Below are 24949 nucleotides of genomic sequence, written 5' to 3' on the forward strand. Positions count from 1 at the left end.
AGTTTTCTCCCCATACACACACACACCCACACACATGCAAAGAGGACCCACTGAGAATACCACGGTTTACAACCGCTTGGAGCACTGGGTACCAAACACCAAACAAGTGCTTGGTACCCATCGCTCAACCCTCCGTCGACATGAATGCACAGAGGGAGGTTGGGGTGGGTGAGGAGGGGGTGGTAGGGAATGAAGACAGTCTGTTAGGGAGGCTGCAAGGGAATAGAAAGAGAATGAGAGAGCGAGGGAGCCAAAAAAGTGCTAAATAGTGTGTGACTGGTAAACGCTGCGGTTTGATTAGGTTCCACCACCTGTCTGATGTACTGTAGCATGTGCCAGGCATATGCACTGCGGCATAACTGGTGTCCTCATGATAACAAATGAAGGTGAATTCAATCAGTGAGCCAGACTGTCTGTTGGACCGTTCTCTGCGGTGAAAGTGGATGTGAGAATATGCGGTGCGGAGTTACAGTAAGGGTTTTTGAAGGATGAAAACGATATTACATTTGTTAGCTGAAATCATCAATAACTGTTCTTTTCTGCCAATATTAAAACTTATGGACAATTTGCATGCCAAAAGAAACTAGATGTTAGCACATTTCATTAACAGGGAGTGAAGTAAATTGCAGTGCCGTGATAAGTGGTTTCAGCCTCTCACATTAGGTTAGCATTGCGACAGTAAGCACATGCATATAACTGCTCTGCCGCGGTCTTTAGGACTAGCCATATGGGGAAAAAGTGTTGATGTATGCATCACTGCTTTCTCTTCGATTAGAGTTTGATTATGAAATCATTTCCTTGCAAACTTATGGATCTGCTGCTCAAATGCAATTAAGTACACCTCGGGGGCTATACATGATTTAAATTCAAGATCATACGTCGCCTGTGTTGGCTTCCATTTCTCTGACACAAACCCAGTGTGGAGCAGAGAGGAAAAGCGAGTGCAATGACTTTGTAATGACCTTCCTGGATACAGGGAGCCTTTTTTTCTCTAGCCAAAGTAACACATCCACAGCAACACATGAGACTGGGACTGAAATTAGCAGCTCAATAAACCGCCACAAATACCAACAGGAGAGCTTGCTTATTTCATCATTTCCCCCAGTTTCTGAGGATCAGTGTGTGTGTGTGTGTAGTGAGACGAGAGTGTGTGACTGTTTGTGTGTCAGTGGGGAGCTGCCTATGGTCTCTGACATTGCTGGGAACCTTCTGTAGTTTTTGACAAGTGTGTAGTGAGTGAGTGAGTGAGTGAGTGTGTGTGTGTGTGTGTGTGTGTGTGTGTGTGTGTGTGTGTGTGTGTGTGTGTGTGTGTGTGTGTGTGTGTGTGTGTGTGTGTGTGTGTGTGTGTGTGTGTGTGTGTGTGTGTGTGTGTGTGTGTGTGTGTGTGTGTGTGTGTGTGTGTGTGTGTGTGTGTGTGTGTGTGTGTGTGTGTGTGTGTGTGTGTGTGTGTGTGTGTGTGTGTGTGTATATGTGTACATGGTTCAGATCCTTCTCATCTCATTTGCCCCTGGAATGAGATGAATAACCCCCCTGCCCTCCTCTCTGGTATGAATTGCCAGGCTGATATCTCACTCTCCGGAGGGCTGGAGGGCAATGGGAACTGACAACACAATGGCATTGTCTCTGCTGATGGGAAGCTTTGGGGAAACACTGCCCAACCAACCTCTCAAGCAGCTTCGGAAAAAAATTTGGTATAGCGAGCGTTGGGGCTGGAGTGTGTGTGTGTGTGTGTGCAGGATGGTGTTTGTGGGTTAAAATGGTGTATGTGTGTGAGGTTGGAACATTTGTGTGTAGTGGAGTGGCGCTACAGAGCAGCACAGAGTGTCATTGAGGTGAGAGGAGAATGAGGAGAGGTCTGTGCCAACACACTGAGAGGCCACTCAATTATTTAGGAGAGCCGCCGGGTTCAAAGAGTCGCAGCCAAACACCTGTCAATCCTCCACCTTCACCTTCACGGTTTATCTGCTGTTGCTGTTTAGATCCAGTGGTCTTAAAAGTACACGAGTATCACTGGCGTTATGCGTACTGCTGTCAACAATGATGAGGAAAATGCTGTTAAAAAATTCAGATCATACACGATATTTGCTCGCTCCTTCTTGCCATTACGGCTGTCGATATAAAAGATACATCTCCGCTGCTCTCTGGCTCTTCTGTCCATTCATTCCCATGTTCAGACAGTGACTTCTGTCTTGCTGTTAGTGGGCAGTCCCTTGTGCTTGGGGTGCACGTGCGGCGAGTGGCCGTAGCCCAGCGGCTGGGAGAAGAGCTCCGGTAGTGTCTCGATGCTGAACTGCCTCTTGTTGGAGTAGGCCTGGCGCCGGCTGTTCTGCTGGTGAAGTGTCTGGTGATGCTGCTGCTGATGCTGCTGCTGATGCTGCTGCTGATGCTGCTGCTGTTGCGGCATGGTGTGGTGCTGCGGACCTTGGAGGACCATGTGGGTGGCCACGGGGTGCTGGGTGTGGCTCTTACTGGGGTCCCATACCTTGAAGGCTGAGCTGGAGGTGAGCGGGTGGGTGTTGGTTTTGGAGATCTTGGGCTTGGGGATCTGGGAGGCGTTGATGGTGATGGCGAGTGGCACGTGGATGTCAGGTGGCGGGAGGAAAGGCTTGTCCTTGGGGTGGAAGTTGATTGGCTGGAAAGTAGGAGGGGACTGGCGGTGTGTGTAGTCTACCATTGGGTAGCTCTTGTAGTAGTCTCTTGCAGCAGTGTCTGCATGATGGGAGAAACAGAGCAGAGACATGGTTAAATAACCCTGGAGAGTTAAGACATTTTGTGATAAAAGTAACCAGTGGTGTATTTGAATATAATAATTATTATTATTCAGTGCAAAATAGCAGGTTTACATATGAAAACTGTTAATGAGGGCAAAATTCAAGGCAAAGAGGAAGAAAACCTGCTGTGTGTGTTTGTGTGTGTGCACTATATTCATTTAATTGAGCTCTGAACTATGTGTGCCCTGACCACGCAGTTAAAAATATCAACAGCACCACAGTGAAAACAGCCAAACAGAATATGGGGGGAAAGCATTGAGTGAACGTTGGGCAAAACGTGAGATTTGTAGGGAATAAAAATAGAACGGGTTCAGCATGTAGAGTCAGATTAGCGCGAACTCCCTGAGTGGAACTTGACTCTGCTGTTCGGTCAACATCACTGCACCCCCCCCCCCCCTTCTCATATACACACTCTGCCCTAAAGACACTAACAACCTTGTTTGCTTAGCCCCGTTTTACAGGTCTTTTTTTTTTCCTGAAGAAAAATAAGAGTATGAAAAAACCCCAAATTCCATCGTAGACTTGGAAACGTCTTTACGTCTGTTTACCTCTCAGCAAAATAAGAAACAGCTGGTGTCAGCCTGTATACTGTGTATTTATGACACTGTCATCTGTTTGTGCGTCTGATCTTATCATTATTTGCATTCCAAACAGGCACATAATAATGGGATTATGTCAATAGTCTGGTCAGAAGATGCACGAGCAGCTGAGTTTAATCTGTGGTAATAAATGTCAATAAATTGCATGCGTAAGTGTTTGTGTGGGTGTATGTGTGACAGAGAGAAGCTTTGAAGGGAATTTTGAAATATAAATGCTGTATATTTGTACCACTAGATTCTGCTGTATAACATAAAGCCATAGAGTCATACATTAGCTGAATGAAAACAGACTGCCACTGCAAATGACTTTACTTGTATTGATTTATTTCTAATAATTTACATCAGCCAGAATGACTGAGAACACTTTTTTTGTATTTTAAAAAACGCATTCACACATGTCAGGAAACTGCCCCATATCACAGTTTTGTAATAGCTTATTGAACCCCTCAAATGTGGGTCCATTGTGTTTCTGCGGGGCACTTCAACAGCAGTTGAACAGGAAGGAGAGAAAGTTATCAGTAATCAATTCATTGCCCTCAGTAAATTGCTCCAAGCAGATCCCACGATTTATCCTGCTTTTCACAAATAGTGCAACTATCCACCAAAGCCATTTAAACCAACTGGTAATGCCAACTGGTTCTTTTGCCTCATAACACTAAAAAGCAGCCTAATCTTATCTTTTACCCTTTATTAACATATCTACTGTATCTTACTACTGATGACACATGTTAAATATTTTGCCACCAAAGCCAGGAAAAAGATTCAGATCTTCTTCTGGGCTCAGAAACTATTCAGAACCCCACATAGTGCCACCAATTTAATGAAAGCTGGACAATAATTAGGTAAATTATTGCCAAAACCTCCACAGATAGTGAAATAAATGTCTTGTACCTACAAATATAAATTATGTTTTCTCCACCAAATCTGAAATATTTCTTTTACCCCATGAATTTACGTGGCACCAGTTAAATTCCTTAAACTCAGAGGCACTTATGTGAGACAAAAAGTAATTAACCCTTCAGTCAATGCATCCTGCAGACTTGTGGAAAAGGATAAAGGAGAAAAACTGAGAAATAATAATTAAATAAATCGCTTTAATAACTCAAATGACCGAGATTTAGGAGGGTTTTTTTTTTTTAGAAAGCAATGAAGTGACACATTATTTTGACTAGGAATGAAGAGAATGAATAGAGGAATGGTAATGCTTTCATTAAAATTCTGCAAGATAGGAACGTGTGGAGGATTAGTGTGCAGTTAGTGTGCCTGTATCTGCATGTGTGTGCGCATATGGTAGTGTGCGCACTTTGTGGCTTCATATGTTTACACATTTGCAACTGTATTTATGTCAGGCATTGTGCAACAAAGAACACATTTACATACATTCTTCGCTCAATGAAAAGGGAATAAGCCTCTTGATACGTATGCGTTTGTGCGGTAAGAGTGTATCATATGGTTTTGGCAGCAGAGTGCTTTTACCAGCTGCCTGTTCGTCATATTGATGTTTGACGATTGCTTGACATAGACTGACAGGTTGTAAGTTTAATATGCAGAGTGCTGTAAAGCTCTGGGTTTTAAGAACATGCTCTCCTGTTGCTTTCTAACTCCTCTTTCTGTGTAAGAAATTAGCATATTTATCAAAAATTCTGTTTAATATGGAGAGAAATAAAGCAAAAATGTATTCCTAATTCATCAGGTTTCTCAAATATTGTTATTTATAGACAGAATATCAGATTTTGGACAGAATACCCCTTTTTGTGTAATGCACTGTATCTGAAACTACTGAGGGAAGGTAGGTTTAAATCTCTGGACATGGCAGGAAAATCTGGGACGGCATTGAAACAATGAATTAAACACATCCTTCCTTTCAACAACAACTGCTGCTGCTGTCTCTCCGAGTGTTTCCACAAATGTTGCCAAGCAGGAGCACCTGACAACGAGGTCCTCTGTGACAGTATTATGTGCCTTCCTCTTTATTTGACAGACTCTCCATCTGCTTGCTCTTTCCTTCTGTATTTCAGCTATTTTCTGCTCTTTAACAACGTCTTTATCCAGCAGCAGCCTACAGCAAGGCCTTTGGGCCTAATCTGGGCCACTGCATTATAACTGCATAAGTTTGGCCCTCTAAAGGATTTCAGAGTTTGGCAACATACTGTATTCTATTTAGTCTATTTTTAATGACATTTAATTATGTTTGAGTCGGTATTTTAGGAGAGCCTACTCAGCAGCACATGCACTTTATGAACCGTAAAAGTGATCCCCCCCCCCCCACTAACTTACTAAGTTGTGAATGTGATTATCATCCTTAAACTCTTTGATTTTCCCCTTAATTTCCCTCTTTTCTACACTGTGTGGTTTGCAACTTCTTGTTCAACATTTCATTGCAGCTATATGTCTCATACTGAATGAAATATTTATTGCAGATGCCACATCACTATAGCTGCAGCACTAAATCTAACAGAAATATCTGGGAAATCTGGATGTCTTTAGAATCACCTAATGTGCATTTGCATGTAATTCAGACTGACACATTTGGTGTTTTAGTAAACTTTAGGGTCTCTGTTGCAATTTTTAAAATGGTGTTTTTTGGGTTGTGGGCAATACATATAATTTAATGATGGAACTACAAGGCGATCCAGCAGAGTTTAAGGAGTTTAAAGGACATCCCATTATGCAACCCTGTCAACAAACACACCTTACTTTTCTTTTTTTTCTTTTTTTTTTAAACGTGTAGGTGTCCGCTTCCTAAAATCCTAGGAGGAAGACTTAATACAGTCTACAGCACCAAAGAAATTCAACAACCACATCACTAAGCTGTTCCTCATTAGTCTCCACAGGTAATGCATTCATCACAGCGTGTAAAGGAACCCTGGGACCCTGAAGTGAAAAACCAAACAAACAAACAAGCAAAAAAAAAGCTTTCAACCACAGGAGTTCCTTCATCTTCAAAGCACCTTTATGGGAATCATCAGATCGCTCCAATTCCTCTTATGAATCCTAAAATCTACCAAAACTTTTTTCCACACATTACCTGACTTGAGGCGGGTACGAAAAAAATATCTTTCTAGTTATTTAATCTTGTAGTGAGTCCAGAAGTTTTTTATTATTATTATTATTATATAAGCCAAAAATGTGCCATTGTGCACTTTTTTTTTTTTTTTTGGCAGTCCAAAAAAACAAGCAAGTGTTCAATTTCATCTAAATCTAAAAATCTCTTGTTAACATTTGTATTCTAACATTTATAGAAATGTTGTCTCAGGTGACTGTACATGAACAAAATACAGATCTTTCTGCAGTATCTCCGTTAATACTCCGGATATTGGTGTGTTATAGTTTAATTAAAAACTTCAGGCAGTCTTGGCCCACAATTTGGAGTCTTTGGTGTCCTGGCAAACTGTCTATCACACCCTCCACCTTCTGTCTTATGTTGTCTTTTCTCTTTCCTGTATATGAGCATTTTATTAGCTAGTTTATTTATAGTTTAATAATATTCATTTAGTTTAATAACAGTTTTTCTTTATCACTTTATGACTTTAGCTTATCGTCCTGCTTCTTCATTCTGCCTCTGTCCTCTCTCGTCCTCACTCTTTAACCTTTTGTTTCTTTATTTTCTCCATGCCAGTCCACCTGATCTGCTTTCAGTACTTTAATTAAGATACATATATCAGAGCTGTTCGTGCCAGAGTCCTGCCGCTACACCTGGCACAGGTTTGGTGTCACAGAGTTCCTTGACCTCTTTTCACCTTTTTTCTATCCTTTTGTTTCCTTGTGTGCTTCCTTTTCTCCATATTGCCACTATTGCATTAAGTCCTGATGTGTTTACAAGGATTTCAAAGCAGCTTGGTCTAGATACATGCTGTGTCACCTGGCAAATGGTCAGCTATCGTATCCAAACAGTTGTGCGTCCTAGCCATGACTTTGTCCGCACAGCCAGGATCTCTGGACCCCGGTGGCTTGTTTATTGCCCAGCCAGAGAACTGATAAGCATGTGTGAAAAGATGATTGGGTTGCATTTATGTTCCTATCTTTCTGAGTGCATATTATGTAGCCAGTTTCTTAAAGAGGCAGAGCCGAGGTGTTGAAAATGAATTGAAATATAATTTTGTCCTGCTCATACTTAAATCAAACATCAAACCTACTGAATGGAGGGAAATAATCAATAAGGTAAAAATGAATCCAAATGTTCTGTCACAATGTAATTTCATTTCATTGTGAAGTATAAAATTATAGGAAATGGAGGGAAAACACACACCCATTCTAATGAGGTGCTGGCTCGCAGTCATAAATGAAAAATGGACAATCTTTTCATTTATACTTTGTTAGAGAACAATGGAAAAACATAACAACTTTATCATTTTAAATCTTATATTATTATAATCTTATATAGGGTGACTTTGTAACAGCTGTCCAGGGACCAGAGATGAAAAATAGCCTCTTGGCTCACTCTGGCTCTTTTACAGCAATGTTTATTAATTTGCACTGTGCCTGTTAAATAAAGCAATAAAAATGCATTCCTTTTTTTTAACACAGTAAATCTTCCCAGCATTCATGGCTTATGTGAGTGCTGTCAAAGTGCTATCAGAGGAAACTGACCCAGGTCAAGTTTTATATTTGATGGCCAGTGCCATTTTTTGTTTATATTGTCAAAATAATATACAATTAGCAGCATATATCTACTGTTAAATATGGTTAGTATGCATGATAATACACTTAAAATACACATGGCAATGTCATTGTTTTTTTCATTTGAATAATATTTCAAGTCCATCCGCTCATATTATGAAACAAGATAGAAAGATAGTGAGCACAAGAAAGAGACACAGAGAAAGAGCGAGAGGAAGTCTAGAGAGAATCTGTGTGCACAATGCTGTGAGTGTGTGTGTGTGTGTCTTGAACAAATGCTCTGTTGGCTGTTAGGTGCATCATTACTGTAAAAGCATGTGGACCCGCTTTGCCAGAGGACCAGAGTCCCTGACGGCAAACAAGGCATAATATACCAGTAATACTGAACTGAACAGAACTGTGTGTGTGTTTGTTACAGATAGAAGAAGAGAGAAAAAAATAGAGCAGATACAAAACAGAAGGGTGCAAAAGAGCAGCAGTTCATCATCTCTGTGCCATCAAATGGTGACAGAACTGAAAACGTAGAGAGGAAGGAAGAAGCATCACACCTCACTGTGTGAGGGATTTGTTTTGAACTATTTTTCAGAGAAATGTGACTGATGCTCAATGTGGAGTGGTTGGGACGTTGCTGCTGCTGCAGTCAGCCTTTGTTTCTCACTGATTGAGCAGAACAATGAGATGAGATTATCTCTTCCCTGCTCTTCTTCTACCTCTGTTTCCTTACTGGTTTTGTCTCACCTTTTTCTCTCCTGACTGTCTCAACTTCTATTCTATTCTATTCTATTCTATAATCTGGAGTGCATGATTTCCAATATTTCCCTCCCTGATTTGTTCTTATTCAAAAAGAAAATATTTCCATTTAAACATTTTTAGACAGCACAACTTTACCCTTCAAAACTGTGCATATGTCATGCTGTGTAGTTTGTGTGTCCAGCACTCTTCAGCTATGATGGGCAATCCTTCCTCTCTTTGCATGCTCTTTGTGTAAATGAACAGTACATGTGCTGTACATGTGTCAAACTGTCATTCCTCATCAGTGTCACAATGTCCTTATCTGTCTGCAGTGATCAGATAATAGATGGTATATATGTGTGTGTTCATGCTTGGGTCCTTTAATGTGCGCCTGCGCATTAGGAAGCAGTATGATGTCTATGTGTGTGAGGTTTTTTCTCAGTGTGTGTGTGTGTGTGAGTGTGTGTGTGTGAGTGTGTGTGTGTGTGTGAGTGTGTGTGCGTGTGTGTGTGAGTGTGTGTGTTGGAGAGAGAGACAGAGGCTAGAGGGCAAGCTTGAGGCCTGAACTAGTTGCTTCACCCTAATGCTCACCAGACTACTGTCACTCACCCAGCACTGATGCTTAACTAGTTGTGTTTGTTTGTGTGTGTGTGTGTGTGTGTGTGTGTGTGTGTGCTTGTTTGGTGATTTGTGTCCATGTTTGATAGCTTCTTCTTCTTTTATCCTTTTGTGAACCAGTTGAGTTACCATTCCTGTATGAGTTACGTCATCAGCAGCAGCAAATTTATGCCATCACCTTTTTCCACAGCTGTCTCACAAATACTATTTACAGGAAGGCAAGCTGTCAATAACTGTCAGCTTTTGTGGCTGAGCTTTAGACAGATGACTAACTGGTCCATAACAAACAGCGGACAGTGTTTTTATGATGGTTGTGAGGCAACAAGGATCCTAATGTATGCTTCATTCAATACAGGACTTCCCTCAGTTCCATAAAGCTAATGCACCATTAATGTAACACCAGGTTATTTGTGTTATACAAGGGGGGTTATTTATGATTCTAAATCCAAGGAAAAAATAACACAAAGTGTGTTGGTAAGGTGGTTAGGGTTTCACTTTAGTTTTTCTCACATCTGTATATTGCTAATAGAAAGACTCACAATTCATAAATATGATGAATCATGATGAATTTGGGGAGTACTATCACACAGATCATTGACCTAGTTACAATAACACCGAACTCAAATATATTAACATCCGGACAGCTTGTGCAATTCAATTTGACTGATAACAGCAGCTTGTGATTCTAATGAAGTCTTTTAATAAAGCTTACCATGTAGTTGTGACATAGGCTGGGTTAAATTGTCACCACCAAAAAGTATGATTAACTGAAAAGTACCACTTTAGTCTCTTCCTCACAGCCTTTATAATTAACACACAGTATGTTTTGCAAAAAGTCAAAATTAAACAACAGAATACACACTCCAGAATGATACATGGGAGCGTTTTTTAATAAGTCACCCCTATCAGCAATAATCGGCAGGACAACATCATTTGTCTGTGCTTTCCCAAACTGTTACAAATCACTATTAATAATATATTTATGTTTAATATATGACCATGCTGTGGTTAGATTTAGGCACAAAAGCCACTTGGTTACCTTCAGGGAAAGATCATGTGTTAAAATGAGCACTTACTTAAGGTTATAGAAACATGGGGTAAGGGTTAAAGTGACTACTTAAAGGTAGGTGACCTTCATCGTCATGGTTACAATAATAACCACAGAGTTAAGGTTGGGGAATAATGGTAGTTACAGTTAAAAAAAAAAAAGAAGGGAAATGAACAGCGGTGTCCTGTGGCAAAGTCCACTATTAGGTTATAGTCTAATAGTGGATAGTCTAATAGTTTTCCTCCCAGGGTGAATGGAGGTCATAACTAATATGGATATGCTACAGATGCTTAGATGGCATTACGACCTATTGTGTCATTTTTCAGGGTCTCATATTTAGTATCATACTTTATTTTGTGCAAAAAGGCACAGTAAATGTGCTTTCAGTGTTGGTATCTACCCTCTCACTGAAAAAAAAATAGGGTCCTTCCATTTTTCAATACTACTCACCATCTCATATTGGGTAACATTAGATACACATTCACAGTTTGATTACACCCCTGACTGTGAAATGTACTGATACTACAATAGTGTCGCACTCTGCCAAAGAGCCTTAGAGGCAGAGAAATTTACAAAAGAGGGTAACTGTAGTATTATAAAAACAGCTGCAGTAAGTTTTCAAATATTTGACCCATTAATGCGTCCACTGGTAGAGCATACTTATTTATTTGCAGGCGGGAGATTACTGAAAGAGATGCTTATTCCTTGTGAACGGCATAACTTGGCCTTATTATTTACATCATGGCAGCAATGTCATTATATGGATGACTGGGAGATTAGAAATCAGCCACAACATTCCAACATGAAGCATGATTCAACATGGCTGAATGAGAGTCAGACTCATAAAAAAATCCATTATCTTAATGGGTGGTTGCTCTTCCATAACCACTCTCCCGCCCAGTGAGTGCATCAGCATGAGGACATTTAGTGTTTTTCATCATCCTCCTTATGGATCGAGGTTTGTTTATATTGTATAATATTTGGCCTCACTGAACTCTGTATAGTAAGCCATGTGCTCCGGATCTGTTTTGTCAAAACTGTCCACCCAAGAGAAACAACAGTCATAAATTCAGTCGCCAAAAATGACTGCTAGCTATGGTTGAGTGAAAGACGCCGTTTGCAGTCCTTGTAATTGTGAACCAGGAAAGTGACGACATCAATATAAGGTGACTTCCTTATTGGGATGTGGCAGGTTGAGTAGATACTTAGTGTTAGTTAGATGGCAAGAAGTGGACTCTGGACATAGCTTGAGGACTGCTGTTCATTTACAACCACGAGTGTCATGTTTTCAGACATGAGTTGGGACTTTTTTTTTTTTTTTAACTGTAACTTTAAGGAAATAGAAATCTTGTTTCAAGGCATTGAAAAAGTTTTAATCCAAGCTATGATCTTTCCCTAACCAAGTGTTTTTTGTGTCTAAACCTCACCAAGCCTTAACCACAGCGTTGTCGCACCATAAAACATCATTATTTTAAAACAGTACCACTGTGTTTTCGAGGGTTCACCGACCCCCTCTGCATTTATAGACCAGTCTTACCAGACAATGAAACAATCCTGTTTGGCGGTATTTAGGCTGGCTAGCGGCGGAGCAGCGGAGTCAGGGATACTGTCCTGCAGCCACTTCTCAGTGAAGATGGGGGCATAGCAGTTTGTCATTTGGTCAGAAGGTGGGGTAGTTGGTACTTGGGTAGTCTAGTTTATTGTCGATGGAGCCGACATTGGTAAGGAACATTGAGAAGAGAGCTGTTCGACTGGGGTTAGCCTGTAGCCTAGCTTAGATGCCAACTTGCTTGCTGTGCTTCTGCTTCCTCGCGCATCATTCAGCAGCTTCTTGACCTATCTCATACGTATCACACAGTATATGCGCAAGCACATTAGACTAATGTATGACAGCCACGGTTGACTTTTTTTTAGAAAATGTGTTCATGACGGCAATGAACTTAATTTCGTTATCATCACAGCCCTACATGGAACAAATGTTCATTTAATTTGGAGGACTTGTTGGTTTTGCTACATCCACCTCAGTAGTTTCATCCATTAGCTTTGTTTCTCTCAGCACGCAGCATTTAGAAATGGTTTACTCTGTATAGTATGTGTGTATAAATATTTAAACATGCCTACCACATGTCTCCATGTAGTCAGAATGTGTGTGTATGTAATACTCACCCACGGCCTTGAGCGAAGTGTACTTATTGAAGCCAATTCCCAGGTTGTTATGAGGGTGAGACAAGGCCATGGCCGGACCCAAGGGAGACAAGGCTGCGTTGTTCAGATGGTTATGATCTAAGAGAAAAAGAGAGAGCGAGAAGTTCTGCCTTTACACAAACATTAAACTCTTTTCTGAAAAGTCAGCCAAAGAAAATGCAAATCAGTCTTTGTTTCCATCAACCAATGTTATGAGAATATTCTCAAGAGGGAATAACAACATTACACCATTAAAGGAGAACCAGTAAGTCTTCTGTAACTCTGGTACATTATAGCCTTTTAGTACTGACTCTGACTTAAGATGGCATATATGTTTTTTTCATGAATACATTTTCGGAGACTGCTCTTTTAAACACAATTTTTGTACACTGTATCCAGAATGTGAGGTAAGATGCTATAGTCGTTAAGCTCTTGTGGGGAGAATGAAAGATAACGATTAGCTGAGGCTCGATAACCATTTGCGCATCTGTATCAGCATTTATTACATAATGTTTCTGCTTAAATAACAGATGTATTCATAAAGCCTTTTAGATGTGCAGGTTACCCAGGACAGAACCAGGGCGTTACTTTAACTGGCCTACAGTTGGAATACACAGCATGTGCCACAGAGTCTGCGGTATTAAGTTATGTCACAAAAAGAGGCATGTGAGGTCGAGAAACTGAAAGACGGTAATTTCTAGAAGGTTTAGGTGTATATTATAGTGCTATTATATGTAAATCATACCAACCTATTCTGATGATTTTTACTCTTTTTTTCACATATTAAGACAAAGATTATACTTATCCACGTTAGCATTAAACCAGGCAGAAGTTGTATGGATTAAGCACAATTTTAATCCTGAATTGGTCATACCTGACGAATTTTAGACTTTGGATCAATTTCTGCCAAATCCATTGTCATTCAACATGAGGTTTGAGGGAATCACGATGCATGATTAATGATCTGGTTGTCGAGCAATTGGTTGGATTTCAGGCATGTCAGAAATTTAACTTTCTCCGCCTCATTTCCCACATTGCTGCTGTATGAATGTGGATCTGAGTATGACTGAAAGTAAGCTACAAAACATGAGGAGACTGCCAATACAATTTCTATAAAAGTTTGCAACCTCGGATGAATATGAATTTCTTAAAGGACTTATTATTCACTTCTTTATACCATTTGGTCTTGTCAGTGAAAAATGTACCCGTTACCTGAGCAACTTTGAGTGAAGAAAAAGAGCTTTGGAGTCAGAGGAGTTTTTAAAAAGGCTTTAACCTCACTGACTTGCTCACATGCTCTCCAACTCCTATATGCTGTATGATAAATCAATCCTGGCTGTTTCATTCTCCTGTTGGAATTTTTTTTACAAACCTAGTTGACATTTCTGTTCGTTATTTTTTAAGGTAAATATTTTAAACGTTTGGATTTTGGAATTTGATTTTTATTTATAGGGTTGTTTGAAAAGGTATGTAAAAGAAATTCTTCCTATTTCATGTTTTATCTTATATTGTGTGCAATATGTGCAGTTGAAATGTTTGTCTTATAGAAGCTTTAATCTTTAAGAATGTTATCTTCTCTGTTGCAAAGGTTGTTTGATGGAATGCAACACAACGAGACTTTAACCACAGCATTGTCACACCATAAGCATATTACGCTCGTTCTGAAAACGCTACTATGGGTCCTTCTGGAGTGCAGCTACAATTGACCTATGTGATTGTTTAATCAGTGGTAAATATATAAATAAAATAAATCAGGTATTTCTGTGTTTTTTGGCCATGAGCATGCGCCATACAATGTAGCAGCGAACCAGCTTTTGGTGGATAGCGGCTAGGCTAGTGGTTTCTAAAAGTTTAGAAAGATATCCTTTGGTGGCCACTTAGCAACTTCTTTCACTTTACAGTTATCACCACGGTAACACAATGATCCAGTTTGCCTGCCTTCAGGGGGTGAATTTAATCTAATAAGGAAACAGAAATTGAGTGGAAAATCTGGCACCATCTCTTGGACATAAAATTATCTGCCCAAGATCCAGTTATTTTCATGCTGTATCAACGAACCGGAGGCCACCAGTAAAATCACAAACACATTACACACATACCACCGTTGGACAGAGAAAAGGACGCCCTTCAGTACTTAGACAAAGGTTGTAGGCAGTTCTTTTTCATTAGTCATTGCATGTCTCTGTGAATGTAATTGTGTAACAACTTAAAATGTTTACACACACACACACACACACACACACACACACCAATAAAGATGATTTTTCATTAAAAATTCTAATTTCACTATGGAATTGAAGGAGGCAATTTCTAATTTATTTTGTCATTTTTCACAGGGATAATAATTTGAGAATGATACACCAATGTTTGAATATGTCCCACATAATATTTTCGGCCGTAAAACCTTCTTACACCAAAAGTATTCTAAGAAACAAGGTCAGGTAAGGATTATGTCACTTGAAAAATAAAATGTTGGATCTCCACAAGTCTAAAACTTAAACTGTTTCCTACAGGGATTCAAGTACAAAAAAAAACACACACTCTCTCACACATGCATAAACAAACACAAACCTGACACCCATGCCCACCAGCCCCATGACGACGGAGATGCATCAGTGAGAATCAAGTGAGGGCGAATGGGAGAATGAGGCAGAGAGAATGGGCGAGACAGGGAGAAAGCCAGAGAGCGAGGGATGTGACACCAGCACTGACTGATTGAATTAGAAATAGATCTTCACTTCCCTGTGTAATTGATATGCAGTGATGACACACTGTGTGCGGTGTGCAGCGTGGAGAGGCACAACTGTGCGATGTAATTTTATGTGTGTGTGGCAAATGTGGGTGCTGATTATCTTATGCGAACTGCTGGTGCCACCTGCTCTCTGCACTCTTTCATTTACACAACACTTCAAAAAATAGAAATTTAAAGGTGCATGACCCTCAATCAACCACCGAGACAAGAAAACACAAACACAAGTTGCCTGTAAGTGTCTAAAAAATTAGGTTTTGAGTGATTACTTTAAGTGTCCTACATTCTGATGTTCTCAAGCCAACAACAGTGGAAATAATGAGACAGACAGAGAGGGAGAGATGGAGTGAAGAACAGAAAAATGGAGAGAGAGTTAGGCAGAGATAGACGGGGCAAAAAAAAAATCAACTAATTGATGGAAATATCCTTGGCCGCTCTCCAGTTTGACCACAGGGCTGTTCCAGCAGAGAGAGAGAGAGAGAGAGAGAGAGAGAGAGAGAGAGAGAGAGATGAGAGAGGAGAGAGAGAGAGAGAGAGAGAGATGAGAGAGAGAGAGAGAGAGAGAGAGAGAGAGAGAGATGAGAGAGAGATGAGAGAGAGAGAGGAGAGAGAGAGAGAGAGAGAGAAGAGAGATGAGAGAGAAGAGAGAGATGAGAGAGAGAGAGAGAGAAGAGAGAAGAGAGAGAGAGTGAGAGAGAAGGAGAGAGAGAGAGAGAGAGAGAGGAGAGAGAGAGAGAGAGAGACTTTCTCAGTTTGTTTCTTTTTCTCCTTTTTTTTGCTTTTGTTTTGCTTTTATTACAGTAGATTGTAGTGATGTGCATTCAGTTTGTTTGTACTTTTTCTTTGAAAATGGTGAATTATTATACTCTCATTACAAACCTTGTGCAACCTAATATTGCCATACTGTACTTAATAAGGAACATTTGAAGAGTAGTACCTGGAGTGAAACTGACGTGTAAATGCTGCTTCTCCATTACTGGTATGATGTACTGATTAAATCTGAACAAGACAGCAACCAAGCTAGCAGCTGAGATGAAAATGTTATTAGTTTTGGTCAAATTTTTTCAGTGAGACATACTTTTTTTTTTACTCTGACACAAATGTGATAATATCATTTCACATGACTGCATTTTTAGAAGTATTAAACAGAATTTAAAGAGTATATAGTATTTGTATCATGATGTATTTCTGATTGAAACAGGATAGACAGGCAAAAGGATTTTGATTTGAACCTTGAAAGTGGGCCATGACATAATGACTCTTAGCTCTGTGATGCTGGTGGATGTCATGATATTATTGGTTGGAATGGTTGGAATTTTTTTCTTACTTACCTTGTACCACAACATGTCTATGTTTACCTAGGTATATGTGCAATATTAAACTATGTGCAATATGCAATTGAATACTGTGAAACCATGTCAATCCTATTATGTTATTGTGTTCACTGTTTGCATTTTTGGTCCTGTCACTGGGTCTGTCATGTATGTTGTTTATGTGCAGCCGTATTCAGCACTTTTAGCCCAAGACAAATTTCCTTGGGAATAATAAAGTTGATCTTATCTTATTTTATCTTATCTTCCAAGCCTACGTAAGCACATGTCATATTTTGTTTTACACAAAGAAAACATGATTGGTTTTTTGATATAATAAAACAAAATAATTGTTTTTTTGTTAAATATGACTTGGCATGTGATCTAAAAGAGGTGTAAAAGGCATTTTTCTAGTAAATTATTACGTTTATTTTAGAAAACAAAATTTTTTTATGCAGACTATAACAGCTTGATTAAACCTGCATACAAGGAGCAACATCTGGACTCATGTCTGTATCCATGTGAAAAATGTAATACCAATATTCTCTCTTCTCTGGTTTTGGATCCACCAACTCTTGAAAGAAATATTAATGCCTAACGCTCCACTATACACCAGTCGCTCACTTGCCTGCAGTTTGGTTCTGTGCAAGTGCAGTGAGTTTATTAGGACTGCCTGCTGTGAATGGAAATGAGCTGGATGAGAGCAGTTAGACTGAACCAAAACAGTAAAGACGAGGGGCTATAAAACCAAAACAATGAGCTAAATGATGCTAAAACACTTCGTAAAGCTGAAGGGAAATGTGGAACCAGATGATAATTCTCTGTTGGTTTGTCATTATGTTCACATTATATCAGCAATGTGAACACCTTTCACATTATTGATACAATTTTGATTTGATTAGGGCAGCTTAAAGAAAGGTTTTGGTTGAATGAAACATTTTCACTTAACACGAGCTCCTCACACAATGCAGTAAAATATTTTAGTTGGGATACCAGAGTTCCTCCTTGTCTCATCTTATTATGATGGAGTACGAATTTCTCGTTTTGTGAACAGAGTATATATTTTTTATTTTCATGTTCTTTTATGAAATGTCAGGTCGCCTGTCTGTCTCATGCTTTGTGTGTTTTTATGTGTAATTCAGGAGGCTTTGGCCTTATTCATACAACCATATTGTAAGAGCGAGAGAGAGCAGATTGAAAGGGAATAAATTCTTCCCGGTATTCTGTATTCTTGAATAAATTCTCTCTGAATGTCCTACATTTTCCCTGTGTGTGTGTCCATGAGTGTGTGCGTGTTTTTTGATGTACTATAGTATAGAGGCCTCAGAGGAGAAGCACTCATAAGAATTCAAATTTATGTTTATTAAAGAGAAGCGGAGAAGGAAATGAGGACTTAGAGCCTATGAATGTGATTCACATGGTGTGTGTGCGCGTGTATGTGTGAAGAAAGACACTGGAAGGGTGAGAATAGAAAATGATTTGACATGTTTTAGTGCATATTTGTTTATTTTTTATAAAGCACTGTGAGGCCTGCACGGTGTGTCGCGTACTCACTACTTCTGTGTGACTGGAAGCATGTATACTTTGTTTTGCATGTGCATGCTTTCCTGCCAGCATGCATTTGTTTTTGTTTGTATGCGTGTGCTTGCAAGCGTACTGCGTTTATGTGTGTGTGTGTGTGTGTGTGCATGTGTGACTAGTGTGACTAGTGTGTCTATGCAGGCAGGCAGCAGAGCACCGCTGGGTGATGGCCTAATTCAGCAGGGCTCAACATCAAAGAGGCTGACTGCTGCAAGGGCTTCAGCCAGCCTTACTCTGACATGACTACTGTCACAGAGAAAGAGAGATGGAAAGAAGAAGAAAGAAAAATTGGAGGAGGGAGTGGCGTGGGTAGCAGGGAGAAATACAGAGAGGAGAGTCCTGTGTTGTTTAATGCATAGAGCATAAAAGTAAGAGAATCAAGGAGAAGAGTTTGAGTCCTGCTAGCCACTCATGCTAAAATGAGTGCACTTATGGAACTGTAGGGCACACTGGATGAACAGCCAAGTGGCGTGTATGTCACATCATTTCATGTAAGAATGTGAGAGAAGGAGAGGGAAGGATAAAAAACAAGGACTGAAAGGGCAGGACAGGTCAAAGGATGCGATGAAAGAGAAGTTTACTTTATGACACATGTGAAAAACTGTCTTTTGATTGTACAAGTGGTATCACATTTTCTATAGCGAGTGTGTTACAGAGAATACATGCTGGTAAAGTAACACACCAGCTGTTTGTGGGTCTGGCCTGCAACGTTGGCCAAAGTGCACATTAAATTATTAGAGCAGAAGCCTCAACATCATATGTTTTCCTTACTGCATGCGACCAATATCATAAAAGTTTGAAAACTAAATATTCATATACAGGAAAGATTGAGTTAATTTATTCAAATGGCATGCTTTGAAATTCTGGTATCTACACTGCAGAGATCTGTATGCTGAATATGAAACTACAGCCATAAGCTAGTTATCTTAACTTAGACATCAAACCGCTGCCCTGGTATAAAGAAAATCAGTCTACCAGCATCTCTAAAGCTCACTAATTAATACATAGCTGATTTGTTTAATTTTTAAAAAAAAATGAAGAGTAAAAATGTCAATTTGTGGTTGCACAAGGGGGTTACCTGCTGGACCGTCTTTTGACACAGGGTCTTCCTGATGTCATGTCTGTATGCTAAGCTAAGCTAACAGGCTGTTGGCTGTCGCTTCATATTTACTCTACAAACATGAGAGTGTATGGTATCAAACTTCTCATCTAACTCTTTATTTTTCCAAAAATGTCTAACTATTTCTTTGAATAATATGATTTTCTCCAGCAGTTTAACCTGTAGCTATATTAAATGTGATTCATGAATTTGCCAATTTTGCAACAAGACAACTGGGTACAATTACCAATCACTGCACAGCAAATTAACAAAGCAAATAATTCCACCTGCATTGGATTTTTGTGGGAAACCCTGATCCTGTCCGTTGTTTGAGGCTATGAACAGGCCTTATGCCAGATATTAAAGCATTCCCTCTAGAATTTAAAAGCTATAATTTTCATTTCTTGGCTTTTGGTTTTACAATGTTTATCTAAGCCAGTCTTAAATAAATATGACCTTATCTAATAGTATGTAGTTGTATACTCTTCGCGTGCCAGAGCTCTCAGTGTGTGGCATGCGTGTGACATATGGGCCTCGTACATTAATATCTGTCACAGGGTGCTAGAATTTACACACGCAAACATTTGTTTGAGGTGTTGTAGAGTACAGCGTGCTGCATTCCCTCTGAAACACGCACACAACATGTCCATGAGCAGATGCTGCTCAGCAGAGCTCTCTTTCTATCCCCACTTTCCCTTGATGCTATTCACTCTCCGTGTGTCTTTTTCATATTTGTATCAGTCTCTTTCCTTCTGTATCACCTATTTTTTCTCTGTCAAATCTCTTGTTGTGTCTCTCCCTGTTTCTGTTACTTTCTTGTCTCCTTCTTTCTGTTCCCCATACCTCCTTCCTCTCCAAGTCACCTGCTTCTTCCTTTAACTGTCTTTTACTTTTTCGTTCTCCCTCAGTGACTGTGAGGCAGGAACTTGAATTTTATTGTAGTGGATACACATGCAGATGAGTTGCTTAGTGGTACAGTATATTTTCTGGGGTGTTTTTGCATGGCTGGGACTGTGATATTTAGTTTCTATTTTCTTAATTTAAGTTGTATTTTTCTGTAGGTCTTTGATCGAAATTTTGTATATATGAAAGTACCTTTAGTAGTCTTTAATATAGCAAGTGATGACAGTGTGCAAGTGTCCCTTCTTCTTTATAGTGCATGGCTACTTCACCAATGCACCTGTCACAAAGACTACTCAGCTGTGCAAGAATGTTTTTTAAATTATTTTTGTCCAGATTTTGAAAAATGTTTACTAAATAATGGAGAATAAAAACCCTTATGTGTAGAGTAGTGACATCCTATATGAAAATATTATTAATGTTGCCTTTTTGCATGTCTTTACTGGCAAAATTAGTGGCATCATTTTTAAATTGCAATGCTAACAGGCACATAGAGAGAGACTGATTAAATGACTAGAGAGAGTAGCTGCACTCTGGCTTGCCCACTCATTGGATGCTTCATTCACATGTACTAGTCTCGTTCTTGTTTTGTGTGTGTTCAATGAAGTAAATGGAGTCATTTCAGTAGACTGATTCCAATGAGGAAGTCTCTCTGTCATCCTCCCTCCCCTCCCTTCCTTTTCCCTCACACACTATTTACAGGGTAAACGAGGGCTTATCCCAGGATAACACCATTATTTTCTGCCTTCTGCCCACACATTGAATGCATTGAACTTTGGCTGCCTGTCTACTCAGCACTTTACATAATGCAATGAACCGCTATACATCCATACACACACACACACACACACACACACACACACACACACACACACACACACACACACACACACACACACACACACACACACACACACACACACACACACACACACACACACTGAACTGGAAATAAACATGGGCGGGATATGAGATGGAGACACTGACTGGTGATAAACATGGGGATGGACAGGGCTTTTTGCCTTTTAAAACTCTCCCATTGTTTGGGAGGGCATGTTGAGCACAGGCGGGAGGAGAAACAGACTAATAAAAGGGAGGTAGTAAAGTCAAGGAAGGAGGCAGGTGAGGAAGAAAGTGCAATGTAATGGAAATGGGAAAGTCACTTGAAAAATGCCATTACTTGCACATTAAAATATTTTTTAAATACAGCTAAAAACTGATTAAGTTAGTGGTTACATCACTTTACTCGTTACACAGACCAGCTCAGTCACAGTCTTTATACTGGACCAGTCTGTCCACTGAATCCATAAAACTACTGGTAAGTCCACAAATAATAGTGTTACTGCCATTAGTGACTGAATTTCCAGTTGTACTCTCTTACCCTATTTGTTAATGAAAAAGTAATCACATCATTGTACTTAGATAGTCCTACAAAGTAATGCACTGCACCGGTAGAGGCACATGGCTGCACACTTAGAGCCTGGTTCTGCCTGAGGTTTCTTCCCATTAAAAGGGAGTTTTTATCCTTGCCACTGTCGCCATGTGCTTGCTCATATGTGAATGTTGGGTCCCTTTAATTTAAGTTTAAAGAGTAAGGCCTAGACCTGCTCTATAGGTAAAGTGTCTTGAGATTTTGTTGTGATTTTGCACAAAGTTTTATGTGGCTTGAAGGGCAGCTGCATGAGATCTGATAAATTGAATGAGTATGAGGAAGGATGAGGAATGCATGGGTAAAATAAATAAGATAAATATCTTAGGTTCTGCTGCATTTATTTTGATTCTTTAAGAAAAAAAACTGACCATCATGAGTCAAACAATGCTATATGCTATATGCAGTTCTCATTACTCTGCTGAGATACGTGAACATTGTGATAGTATATGACAGAAGTGGGAACAAAAGATGGGAAGACGGGAATGAGAGATGAACAGATGGGAGACAGATAAAACGGAAAGAAAGAGGACAGACAAGTACAGTTAATAATGTTCCAATGTCCCTCTTGGTTTACATCTTTCACAGAATGTATATCATCTGTTTTCAGCACCATGGACAGTACCATAAAGTGTCCCGCTGAGATCACAAGCGTTTCTTGTCAGCACCATGGAAAGCATCATTAGCCAAAATAACATGCTAGCTCTAACTCCTCATTCTTTTTTGGGGACAGCTTTGGGCATTACTGACAGTAAGGAGCCACAAAAAACATGGGAGGAGAGAGAGGGGAATATCATGCAACGAATATCCCTGACCCACTGGTCTAACTTCTATTTCATTGTCCTCTAACCTCTGCATTATCTTCATTTGATTTCTTTTCCTGCAGCGTTTATTCCTCCCTCCTCTTTTCTGAGCTTTTATTTTTTTGCCCCTCTTCCTTCCTTTTTGTTTCTTCATCTCCGTCCTGTTCCTTGGGAAAAACTGTCCGGTTACAGCACACACTAGATCCTTGCTTATCTAACTTTAATTCAACCATTCTGTCCGGTTAACCTGTCAGGCATAATTTAAAAATTGTGCAGCGATGAGTGAATAGAAGAGGATATTAATTGGAAGCTTCTTTTTTTTTGGTCATATCCTTGCTCACACACACAAACACGCACACTTTCTGTTGTTGTGATCATGATATGTGTATGTATGTGTGTGTGTGTGTGTGTCATAATTAGAGCTCATTGGTGTATGCGTGCATGAGGGAGTAGGCATTATTTTTGTGTGGCTTGCATTGTGAATGAATCTCTTTATTCAATTATTTCTTTTTCATTATCTACAAAGAGGTGCTTTAACTCTGACAGGCTTCTGAAGTCCCTCTGGTCTCCCTCAAAGTCACCATGACTCATTCTCTCTCTCTCCCTAATTGTTCTTCAAGATACAACAAAGCAAACCCCTGGCCACTGCTTCTTAACTCGCTAGGTGCTGCCCGTGTGTGTGTGTGTGTGTGTGTGTGTGTTGCGTAATCATCTCCAGCTCCCTCGAACAGCTGCAGAAATTTATTGAGGTAAAGAAACCCTCGTTATGCAACATGACTCAATTTGGGTGTCATGAATTACGCTAAATTGCCTGAATTAATCTTGCATGAAATATTTTAAAACAATTGCTTCGGGATACAGATTTTTGTGTATGTCAGAGGTCAAGAGAGGGTTGTTTGTATCTGTCGGCCAATTAATGAAAGATGTTAAAGTCCCTTTTCACTCAAAAATGTGTTTTTCTTCTTGTTCCTTCAGTTAGATGTTTACAGAGAAAGAAAAGGCCCTAAAGTTAAAAGTGAGTGTTATTAAGTATGGTTATGCATATGGTGATTCTATGTCTGTACTGTTATCTGTATCTGTGTATTTAGTACTGCTAATTCTATTGGGTGACCCAACCCACGTGCTGGTGTTATATCATAACTGACAATATACCATCATGCAGTTCAAAGCGGTTTGTTTCTGTGTGTAGTCAATCCAAGTGATCTGTACCTGAATGAAAAAGAGTATTTATCTGCTGCATTGCTGTACTTATGGTATTATATTTCCTTGTGTTGATGCAGCAATAGATAACTTTCGGACTTTGCTGTGTGATTGCTATGCTAATTATATCCGGTTTCATGCACGTTAGTTTATGGCCTTCGGCTGACCTGACTCAGCAAGTAAGATCAGCAGGAAGATTCAACACGAATTATAAATAACGGAGAGTTCTGTCTACATTAGCAGTAACTTCACCAACATATCTTCAGAGTGAAATGAGCACCTCAATTTGATAGATACTTAATTTGTTCACATGTTTAGCTCCCAAAGCACCGTAGCTCATAAACTAGCTATGGTTTTTCCTCCAGGTACAGTATGTCTTTCAAGCTCTGTGTTAAAGTTATTCAGTCATCCAGGGTTGTTATTCACTGTACCTGCAAAACAAGTGCATTAATAATAACCAATCTGGCAGATCTATGTATGTGTGTGTGCTTTTGTTTGTGTAAGTACATGTGTGTGCCACTACAGAGAGCGTATACAGGTCCACACATTCCTCCTGTACTTAGAGGACTAGTGAATTATTGAGCTAATGTGAGTGTTTAACATTCCCTTTCATCACAGAGGCCAAGCAGTCCCCGGGGTTTCACTTCATACTCACAAATCTGTGAAACTGAACTCAAAAGCTTGTTAAAAGAGGGTCAAACTGTTCCCAAACATTCTTTCAGTAATCAAGCAGCATTGGAGGTAGTTTTTGAGAAAAGTTGCAATCTTTACATGACTACTGCACAGATATATATATGATGATATGGTAACACTTAGAACACTTTTTGATATAGAACAATACTTCAAGAGTTAGATAAATCTTATAAAATTTACTTTAGTAATTCATTTTCTGCAAATAATCTCCCTCTTTTCATTTGTTCTTTTGGATTCTTATTAGCTGTTACCAGCACAACAGCAGCTCTTCCTGGGGTCCATTAGAGAAATACAAATTTAAAATTTGATGCGATTATGTAAATCAAAAGTAAGTAAAGTGAAAGTAAGTAAAGATACAAATTTTGATGCACTCATACATAATACACGCACTTAATATAAAAAAAGAGTGAAAAGAGTATTGTCCTACTCTATTCACTCTTTTTCTATCACCCACACACTGGAACATACAACACTCACATTTACTTTCCTTTTTTTTTGTTCCCTTGTTGTTTTTCTACATGCCGTTTTTGTTTGTGATTTTATGATCAGTGCTCTTTGTTGAGGACCCTTATGAGCCCACTTGCGTGTCTGTCCTCTTCTGCTCAGATGTATT

The 24949-nt window shown here is 39.5% G+C and overlaps 1 protein-coding gene across 1 annotated transcript in view; it reads right to left on the reverse strand.

The window, feature by feature from the left end:
- Nucleotides 1-2170: 2170 nt before the first annotated feature.
- Nucleotides 2171-24949, reverse strand: part of LOC134000169 (protein shisa-8) — an 85856-nt gene continuing 63077 nt past the window's right edge. Inside the window, exons 3-4 of the mRNA XM_062439505.1 lie at nt 12555-12671; nt 2171-2709 (exon numbers count right to left, since the gene is read on the reverse strand). Of these exons, the coding sequence (XP_062295489.1) occupies nt 2171-2709; nt 12555-12671 (656 nt within the window). The remainder of the gene's footprint in view (nt 2710-12554; nt 12672-24949) is intronic.

Source organism: Scomber scombrus, chromosome 18 (assembly GCF_963691925.1).
Source record: "Scomber scombrus chromosome 18, fScoSco1.1, whole genome shotgun sequence".
In the NCBI taxonomy this organism is placed as follows: domain Eukaryota; kingdom Metazoa; phylum Chordata; class Actinopteri; order Scombriformes; family Scombridae; genus Scomber; species Scomber scombrus.